The following is a 9,715-nucleotide window of genomic DNA, read 5'->3' as shown; positions in this document are numbered from 1 at the left end:
TAAGGTTGGAAACTGATGAGAGGATAGAAGCACTGAAAAATGACTTATTGACGCAACATTGGGACTCTGTATACAAGGGGAAGGATGTTAATGCAAGTTTCGATTTATTCCTGCAGATATTTCAAAGGCTGTATGAAAAAAATTGTCCACTAAAAAAAAGGGCCTTAAAGCAAAGACATGATAAACAGTGGCTAACTAAATCTTTGATAAATGCTTGTAAAAAAAAATACATTGTACAAAAGATTCATAAAAGCAAGGACACCACAGGCTGAGTTAAAATATAAAACCTATCGTAACAAGCTAAATATCATTCTCAGAGACTGTAAAAAAAATATTATGGTAAGTTGTTAGAAATAAATGCAAATCACCCCAAAACATTGTGGGACATAGTAAACACAGTGTTAAGAAATTACAGCAAAATACCAAATTATCCTCAGTATTTCCATGAAAATAACGTTAAGTTTGAATGCATGAATACTGCGGTGAATAAACTGAATGAATTTTTTGTTATGATTGGACCGAATTTGGCAAAAGGTTACTGTGAGAAGAGTGTAGGGGAGTTTAGGAAGAAGGAAGCGTCTCTTCAACACTCCATGTTTTTAAAGCCAGTCGAGGCCAACGAGATAAGGGAGATATTGCTCGGAATGCAAACAAAGACCTCTAGAGACTCGCTTGGGTTTCACATGAAATTAATAAAATCAGTGCAAGAAAGTATTATTAATCCCTTAACACATATCTGTAACTTATCTTTTGAAACAGGAATTTTTCCTTTTAACATGAAAGTAGCTAAGGTTATACCATTGCATAAGAATGGTGATGAACATTCATTTACTAATTATAGACCAGTCTCAATTTTACCACAATTTTCTAAAATTCTGGAAAAGTTATTCAACAATAGATTAGATGAATTCATTACTAAACATCAACTTCTGTATGACAGTCAATTTGGCTTTAGAAAGAATCATTCCACCGCGCTGGCCTTGGCTGAATTGGTAGAAATGATTAGTAATGCTATAGATCATAAATTGTACTCTATAGGAATTTTTCTAGACCTCAAAAAAGCATTTGACACTATTAATCACGACATCCTTCTTAATAAACTAGAGAATTATGGCATTAGAGGTATAGAGGTATAGCACGGGACTGGGTCAGAAGTTATTTACATGACAGGAAACAATTTGTGAAATTAGGGGAGATCACATCGACATGCTTAGATATTGTTTGTGGGGTCCCTCAGGGGTCAATCTTGGGGCCGAAATTATTCCTGCTTTATATAAATGATATATGTAAAGTGTCGAAGGTCTTAAGGTTAATTTTATTTGCTGACGACACAAACATCTTCTACTCGGGGCATGATCTGAATAATATGGTTGAGATCGTAAACATTGAATTGACTAAGTTACATGGGTGGTTAAACCGAAATAAGTTATCACTAAATTTAGAAAAAAATAAATTTATGATGTTTGGTAGGAGAGCATCAGATGTTTCTGTGAAAATACAGGTAAATGGGATGGAAATTCAAAGGGTCAAGCAACACAAAGTCCTAGGGGTAATAATTGATGACAAGTTAAGCTGGAAACCACAAGTTAGCCATCTCAGGTGCAAAATAGCCAGGAGTATTTCTATACTGTGGAAAGCACAACATTTTTTCAATCAATAGGCTTTACTAACATTATACTGGAGTTTGGTTTCCCCACATCTGCATTACTGTGCCGAGGTGTGGGGAAACACTTACAAAGGTAAATTGCACCCCTTGGAGATTCTTCAAAAAAAAGCAATAAGAATTACACTCAACAAAAATATAAACGCAACACTTTTGTTTTTGCTCCCATTTTTCATGAGATGGACTTAAAGATCTAAAATTAATTCCAGATACACGATTGTACCATTTCTCTCAAACATTGTTCACAAATCTGTCTAAATGTGTGATAGTGAGCACTTCTGCTTTGCTGAGATAATCCATCCCACCTCACAGGTGTGCCACATCAAGATGCTGATCTGACATCATGATTAGTGCACAGGTGTGCCTTAGACTGTCCACAATAAAAGGCCACCCTGAAATGTGCAGTTTTGTCTCACAGCAAAATGCCACAGATGCCACAAGCATTGAGGGAGCGTGCAATTGGCATGCTGACAGCAGGAATGTCAACCAGATCTGTTGCTCATGCATTGAATGTTCATTTCTCCACCATAAGCCGTCTCCAGCAACTTCGCACAGCCATTGAAGAGGAGTGGACCAACATTCCACAGGCCACAATTGACAATCTGATAAACTCTATGCGAAGAAGATGTGTTGCACTGCATGAGGCAAATGGTGGTCACACCAGATACTGACTGGTATTGAGTCCCCAGACCCCCAATAAAGCAAAAAAATGCACATTTCAGAGTGGCCTTTTATTGTGGACAGTCTAAGGCACACCTGTGCACTAATCATGATGTCAGATCAGCATCTTGATGTGGCACACCTGTGAGGTGGGATGGATTATCTCAGCAAAGCAGAAGTGCTCACTATCACACATTTAGACAGATTTGTGAACAATGTTTGAGAGAAATGGTACAATTGTGTATCTGGAATGAATTTTAGATCTTTAAGTCCATCTCATGAAAAATGGGAGCAAAAACAAAAGTGTTGCGTTTATATTTTTGTTGAGTGTATATACCAAGCCAATTACAGGGCACACACTAATAACTTCTTTATTGAAGGTAGAATTCTCAAATTACGTGATGTGGTAAATTACCACACTGTACAAATTATTTACAAAAAAAAAAGCCTTCCTAACAGTTTGCAAGTAATGTTTGAAGAAAGAGGAGTTTCACATGATTTAAGAAGAAAAGGAAAATTCACTGAGAAAAATATACGGACCACACTTAGATCCTTTTCGATATCTGTAAATGGTATTAAGCTGTGGAATGAACTTGATGAAGATGTCAAAGGGAGTTGCAGTTTGCGCAATTTTAAAACAAATTATGTTTAAAAAATTATTGAAAATGACAGACTAATAAGCTGAGCACAATGTGAATGTCAGTATCATAACAATATTGTAACGAATAATAGAGGTCAGCAGACAGACTTGTATGTTTTTGAATACTTTTGCAGATGTGTTTAGACTACCAGATAAGAAATTGAACAGGCCACATACAAGGCCACTTCACACTTTGCATTGACACAGACAAACTGAACTGAGCTGAGAACTGCTAAGTTGGTCTCTAAATGCCATTGACCACGTGTTTTCAACACGCGTCTGTTTTTTATTTTTTATTATTTTTTTATTGTTTGTTTTATTTTTTATTTTTATAATTTTCTGAAACAATAACTGTGTATCTGTGTATCTAAATCCGAATCTGATGAAAATGGGGGCGGGACCTGATAAGCCTTTGGCTTCTTCCGTCACTTTTCGGACAACACAAAGTAAGATGTATGAATATATGAAAGAGAAAATTGTGTATTGGTGGAATTGTCCGAAAGAATAATAAATAAATAAATAAATAAATAAATAAATAAATGAATGAATGAATAAATAAATAAATATATATATATCAGGTCAAATTACAAGACGGGGAAAAAACCTTGGATATTCTATTCATTTTAGACTATATTAAGCCTGACCAAAGTTGACTGAGAGGACCCACTGACATTCTGCTCATCCAAATGAATGTGCAAGGGTAGATTCTGTGTATGAATGCAAAAGAATAATAACGCACAAATACAAAACCTCACCAGCACCAGTATATTTATATTATTATTTCAATTTATTGCCAATTGGTTTTATTTTCCAAACATACCATTCTTAAGAGCCTTTTCACATTCAAAAGTAACCCCTAAACCTACCCAGATGTTACTAATACAATGTCTTAACAACTGAACATTTGCATTTAGATTTCCTAATAAGCGAATCCATACAGCAGATCGTTAGTTTGGGTTATGTGTGTATAACAACATATTAACAGTATGAATAAACAGGGTATTCCTTTAGCTGTAAAAGCATGAAGTTCCACGCACACCTGGAATCATGTTGTCTGAATTATACAGTGAAGAGCAGGAAACCACCAAAGGTGTTGTAATTCATTTCATCATCATAGACAAGCCTGTTTGCCAAGAGCTCTACATACACATTGTCTCCAACTTGGAGGGGGATGACCACAGCATTGCTGCCCATGTCGTTGCTATCAGTCCCGGCTGTGTCACAGACAGAAGTCAGCCGTTCGCCGTTCTTCATTAGGCTCACAACGGAGCTCGGAGTAGGATCGAGGTTGTTGAACATGGAGAATCGAAAGAAGTACATCCCTTTGACCATTGCGGTGAAAATGCCTGTCAAAAAAAAGGAGGATTGTTTAAATTTCGCCAATTCTTAATGGTCTCTCTTTCAATGTATGTGTCTCTCTCTCAATTATACACCACCTGTTGAAAGGTTGTAGCTATTGCCAGTGTTGGAGAAGACCCTCTTATAGTGCAGTGGGGTAGCGGTGGTGAAAGGTCCAATGTTTCCAGATCCAGATTCCCTGAGAGCTGCAGAAAAGGCCACTCGAGGAGTGCCTAAAATGATCAAATTACAACAAACACAAGAAAAGTAGGAATTTAGAAAGGAAATCATCATTGGGGGTGCCCTTAGCTCAGTTGGTAGGGGGGGGGGGGGACGCTGCCGGACCCAGCAGCAGACCCGGGTTCAATTCCTCGTTCTCTGCATCTCACTCCCCTCTCTGCCCCATTTAAAAAAAAAGAAGAAGAAAGGAAATCATCATTATTAGCCAATGAAAACATTTGCTCTGTGTTACCTCCAATCAGGCTCCGCAGCTCCAGGACCTCTTTCTCAGTGTTTTGCAACTTCGTCGTCAGGATTGTTATTTTTTCCGCCATGTTTGCGACTTTCTCTCCGACCTCTCCAAGGTTTTGACTCATGGAAGTGAGAGAGTGGATGTCACAGCAGCTGGTCAGTCCCGAGCATGGATAGACTTTGTCATTGGTTTCATTACCTTGGCCTGCACACAGACAGCAGCTCACTGCTAAAATCAGAAATGCAATCTGCTTCATCCTTGTGAAAGCGACGTCTCTGCTTCTTTGGAATGGTTGTCTGTCAAGCCTCACCTCTTTTATACATATCCAGGATCCCCAAAACAAGATACTCCAGTTTCAGGAAATGCCTGTTTGTGAAAAAAAACCCTGCTAACTTTATTGAGGTGTTGGTTAACAGAGTTGAAAAAGTGATGCAGTGCCAATCTCTCATGTCACCTCCCAGGTACACAGGGCTTCATGAGGCCAAGATTCAAGATTTCAAATATAACACCTTTGTTCCTCTTTGTGACATTCTGCAGAGCTTTGTTGTAGAGTACAGGGACTTGAGACTTGGACTGAAGTCACAAATGAGGATGAGTTTATACCTGGTCAAATTACAAGACGGGGAAAAGAACAGACACAAACCTGGGATATTCAATTGTTATATCTATTCCTTAGAAACACACCTTTTGAAAGAAGAATTGATTCTGTCATTCAAATGATCACACACACTTCACTTCCATTTTGAGTGAGTGTGCTCCAGAGTGCTGAACTCATACTGAGCTCTCTCTGGCATAGTTACCATGGTGAATGTGTGACCAGCCAATCAAAGCTTTGTCTGCAAACACATACACACACTTTTAACATGCATTCTATATAAAGACACACAGCCTTAATAACAGACGAAATAAACAAACAGAGGATTGCACCAACCGACCGTGCAAGGAGGCAGTGTGCGCTCTGCACGAAACGCAAAGTTGCAGCTGCAAGTTGTGCAGAAAGTTTGTCTGCAGAGAGCACTACAGTGCAGCTCTTGCATTTAAATGTTTGGCCTAAAGGTGCGGCCACACCAAACGCGTTAGGCGCGGTAGAGGCGTAGAAAATCGTCATTTTTGCATAGGGAACCATTGGTTTAGGCGCGTTGATGCGTTACTCGCGGTAAAGCAGTGCGTTGGGCGCGGTAGCCACGTTACCAGCGCGCCTACCGCACCAACGCATCAACAGCCGCAACAGCCAATCAGATTGGAGAATGACCCGACGTCACGGACATCGGCACGGTGGGAGGACAGCGTACACAGAGGCTGAGAAACACCGAGGAGGAAATGTATTTGCGGGCGGCTGGTGCTGTATGAAGCTGCTCGGGGTTAGAAGACGTGGGGAAAGTGAGCCAGGAGAATGGGCTTCCTGGTTAATTCAGTGAATATGTGCGGCTGTGCTTTAGCCGATAAACCAAGTTCTTACCGGTCGGATAGCATTAGTTAACTCACCCGGCTGTGTGCGGCCACCACTTCCATATAATGAACCGTGCACACAATGCTGCTGTCTGTGTTTGGTATGGTGCTGCCTTGCTGTTTGTGTTCATTTCCGAGCAGCGTGAATAAGCAATGCTGTTTTAATGCTATTTGTTCCGTTCAGTTGCTGTTTATTTGTCTTTTGGCACAATTGTTGGCCGTGTTGTTGTTGTTTTTGTGCGGATATGATCGCTGTTGTGTCGGGTCGGGTCTGATCGCAGCCATGGTTGATTAGGGGAATAAATACATCGGGGGAGACTAGCTGCGTAGGTGCGTTGAACCATTTTTGACACAAAATGATCAAGCGCCAGATTTCATTTGTATAGGCTCATTTCTTATGCCACACAAATGGTGCAAAGGTGTGAGTATTTTATGAAAAATGACATTGCAAAAAAATAGAAAATGCATATAAATAAATGTTGCTGCTAATCTTTCACACACACTAGCCTGCAATAACCAAACCATAAATAGTCCAGTTTGCGTGACGTTTTTTGAAGATAAATCATATTTTGCATATTTCAACCAATAAAAAGGGGATTTTGATTGTCAAATCATGTCAATTAAAGGGGTAATTAACAAAAAAATACATTAATATTTTATATGTATGATTAGTTCTGATGCTGGTTTAAAATAAAATTAAAATAAAATAAATAAAAATTAAAACAATACTTTATTTCATTTTTATAGGCTCATTTCTCATGAACACATAAATGTGTCGAAGGTGCAAAGGTGTGATTATTTTAAAGGAGCATGGAAGGGTTAACTGACAGTTAGTTGAATACATGTTACTTATCTGTTGAGATAGTTCTGTTGAATATCAACTCATTCACTGTTGACATGCAACTGCATATCTACTGATAACTTGTTGAGTCAACAGTGGACTATCAAAATAAAGTGTTACCTCACCTCTTTAATACATATCCGGGATCCGGGATTGTGCAAAAACAAGATACTCCAATTTCAGGAAATGCCTATTAGAAAAAACCCTGCTAACTTTATTGAGGTGTTGGTTAACGGAGTGAAAAAAATTAAAGTAAAAAATAAAAGTCCATGGAGGGCCAGACAGTAGCTCAGAGATGCAGTGCCCGTCTCTCATGTCACCTCACAGGTACACACAGCTTCATGAGGCCAAGATTCTAGAGCTCAAGTATAGTACCGTTGTTCCTCTTTGTGACATTCTGCAGAGCTTTGTTACAGAGTAGGGACTAGAGACTTGGACTGAAGTCACAAATGAGGATATGAGAAGTTTATATCAGGACAAACTACAAGACGGGGAAAAATCTGAAACACAAACCTTGGATATTCTATTCATTTTAGGCTATATTAAGCCTGACCAAAGTTGACTGAGAGGACCCACTGACATTCTGCTCATCCAAATGAATGTGCAAGGGTAGATTCTGTGTATGAATGCAAAAATATAATAACGCACAAATACAAAACCTCACCAGAACCAGTATATTTATATTATTATTTCAATTTATTGCCATTTGATTTTATTTTCCAAACATACCATTCTTATGAGCCTTTTTTACATTCAAAAGTAACCCCTAAACCTACCCAGATGTTACTAATACAATGTCTTAAAGGCCTACTTCACCGGTTTGAATATGAAGGTGTATTGAATTCTGAGATCCTATGTAGTATAAATATGCGAAAAAAAATTAAATCGGTTCATCCTAGCCTGAGAAAAGGCAGAAAGAGTGTTTTTATTAACCCTATATTTCTCTTTCTCGTAACATCACAGAAAGAGAAATATAGGGTTAAAAAAAACTTACTTTGTAAATATTACTGTGATGTCTTTTACTGTGACATCACAGTAATATTTACAAAGTACGTTTTTTTTTAACCATATATTTCTCTTTCTGTGATGTCACGAGAAATAGGGTTAAAAAAACACTCTTTCTGCCTTTTCTCAGGCTAGGATGAACCGATTTTTTTTTTTTATTTGCACATTTATACTACATAGGATCTCAGAATTCAATACACCTTCATATTCAAACCGGTGAAGTAGGCCTTTAACAACTGAACATTTGCATTTAGATTTCCTAATAAGCGAATCCATACAGCAGATCGTTAGTTTGGGTTATGTGTGTATAACAACATATTAACAGTATGAATAAACAGGGTATTCCTTTAGCTGTAAAAGCATGAAGTTCCACGCACACCTGGAATCATGTTGTCTGAATTATACAGTGAAGAGCAGGAAACCACCAAAGGTGTTGTAATTCATTCCATCATCATAGACAAGCCTGTTTGCCAAGAGCTCTACATACACATTGTCTCCAACTTGGAGGGGAATGACCACAGCATTGCTGCCCATGTCGTTGCTATCAGTCCCGGAGGTGTCCCAGACAGAAGTCAGCAGTTCGCCGTTCTTCATTAGGCTCACAACGGAGCTCGGAGTAGGACTGAGGTTGTTGAACATGGAGAATCGAAAGAAGTACATCCCTTTGACCATTGCGGTGAAAATGCCTGTCAAAAAAAAGGAGGATTGTTTAAATTTCACCAATTCTTAATGGTCTCTCTTTCAATGTATGTGTCTCTCTCTCAATTATACACCACCTGTTGAAGGGTTGTAGCTATTGCCAGTGTTGGAGAAGACCCTCTTATAGTGCAGTGGGGTAGCGGTGGTGAAAGGTCCAATGTTTCCAGATCCAGATTCCCTGAGAGCTGCAGAAAAGGCCACTCGAGGAGTGCCTAAAATGATCAAATTACAACAAACACATGAAAAGTAGAAATTTAGAAAGGAAATCATCATTGGAGGCGCCCTTAGCTCAGTTGGTAGGGGGGGGGGGAGACGCTGCCGGGCCCAGCAGCAGACCCGGGTTCAATTCCTCGTTCTCTGCATCTCACTCCCCTCTCTGCCCCATTTCATATTTTTTAAAAAAAAGAAAGGAAATCATCATTATTATCCAATGAAAACATTTGCTCTGTGTTACCTCCAATCAGGCTCCGCAGCTCCAGGACCTCTTTCTCAGTGTTTTGCAACTTCGTCGTCAGGATTGTTATTTTTTCCGCCATGTTTGCGACTTTCTCTCCGACCTGTCCAAGGCTTTGACTCATGGAAGTGAGAGAGTGGATGTCACAGCAGCTGGTCAGTCCCGAGCATGGATAGACTTTGTCATTGGTTTCATTACCTTGGCCTGCACACAGACAGCAGCTCACTGCTAAAATCAGAAATGCAATCTGCTTCATCCTTGTGAAAGCGACGTCTCTGCTTCTTTGGAATGGTTTCCTGTCAAGCCTCACCTCTTTTATACATATCCAGGATCCCCAAAACAAAATACTCCAGTTTCAGGAAATGCCTGTTTGTGAAAAAAACCCTGCCAACTTTATTGAGGTGTTGGTTAACAGAGTTGAAAAAGTGATGCAGTGCTAATCTCTCATGTCACCTCCTAGGTACACAGGGCTTCATGAGGCCAAGATTCAAGAT

At 39.3% G+C, this 9,715-nt stretch overlaps 2 protein-coding genes across 2 annotated transcripts; both read right to left on the bottom strand.

The window, feature by feature from the left end:
- Nucleotides 1-3,914: 3,914 nt before the first annotated feature.
- LOC307254944 (complement C1q-like protein 4) lies at nucleotides 3,915-5,039 on the bottom strand. The gene is made up of 3 exons (XM_080033516.1): nucleotides 4,774-5,039; nucleotides 4,400-4,534; nucleotides 3,915-4,309 (listed from the first exon to the last, which is right to left on the bottom strand). The coding sequence occupies exons 1-3, from the start codon at nucleotides 5,027-5,029 to the stop codon at nucleotides 4,023-4,025; spliced, it is 678 nt and encodes a 225-aa protein (XP_079889642.1). The 5' UTR covers nucleotides 5,030-5,039; the 3' UTR covers nucleotides 3,915-4,022.
- A 3,428-nt stretch (nucleotides 5,040-8,467) lies between these two features.
- LOC307256057 (complement C1q-like protein 2) lies at nucleotides 8,468-9,327 on the bottom strand (the record flags this gene model as incomplete). The annotated part of the gene is made up of 3 exons (XM_080034923.1): nucleotides 9,222-9,327; nucleotides 8,845-8,979; nucleotides 8,468-8,754 (listed from the first exon to the last, which is right to left on the bottom strand). The coding sequence occupies exons 1-3, from the start codon at nucleotides 9,301-9,303 to the stop codon at nucleotides 8,468-8,470; spliced, it is 504 nt and encodes a 167-aa protein (XP_079891049.1). The 5' UTR covers nucleotides 9,304-9,327.
- Nucleotides 9,328-9,715: the final 388 nt, after the last annotated feature.

The sequence above is a fragment of the Ammodytes marinus genome (genome assembly GCF_949987685.1).
Source record: "Ammodytes marinus genome assembly, chromosome: 9".
NCBI lineage: Eukaryota > Metazoa > Chordata > Actinopteri > Uranoscopiformes > Ammodytidae > Ammodytes > Ammodytes marinus.
The sequence above is the reverse complement of the archived record's forward strand: the minus strand, read 5'-3'. Positions and strand labels throughout refer to the sequence as shown.

Excerpts from the sequence above, each read along its gene's own strand:
- LOC307254944 (XM_080033516.1), bottom strand. The coding sequence starts at position 5,029 with ATGAAGCAGATTGCATTTCTGATTTTAGCAGTGAGCTGCTGTCTGTGT. Across the intron at positions 4,535-4,773 it reads GCTGCGGAGCCTGATTGGAG|GCACTCCTCGAGTGGCCTTT; the intron begins GTAACACAGAGC and ends TGATCATTTTAG. Across the intron at positions 4,310-4,399 it reads TAGCTACAACCTTTCAACAG|GCATTTTCACCGCAATGGTC; the intron begins GTGGTGTATAAT and ends TTTTTTTGACAG.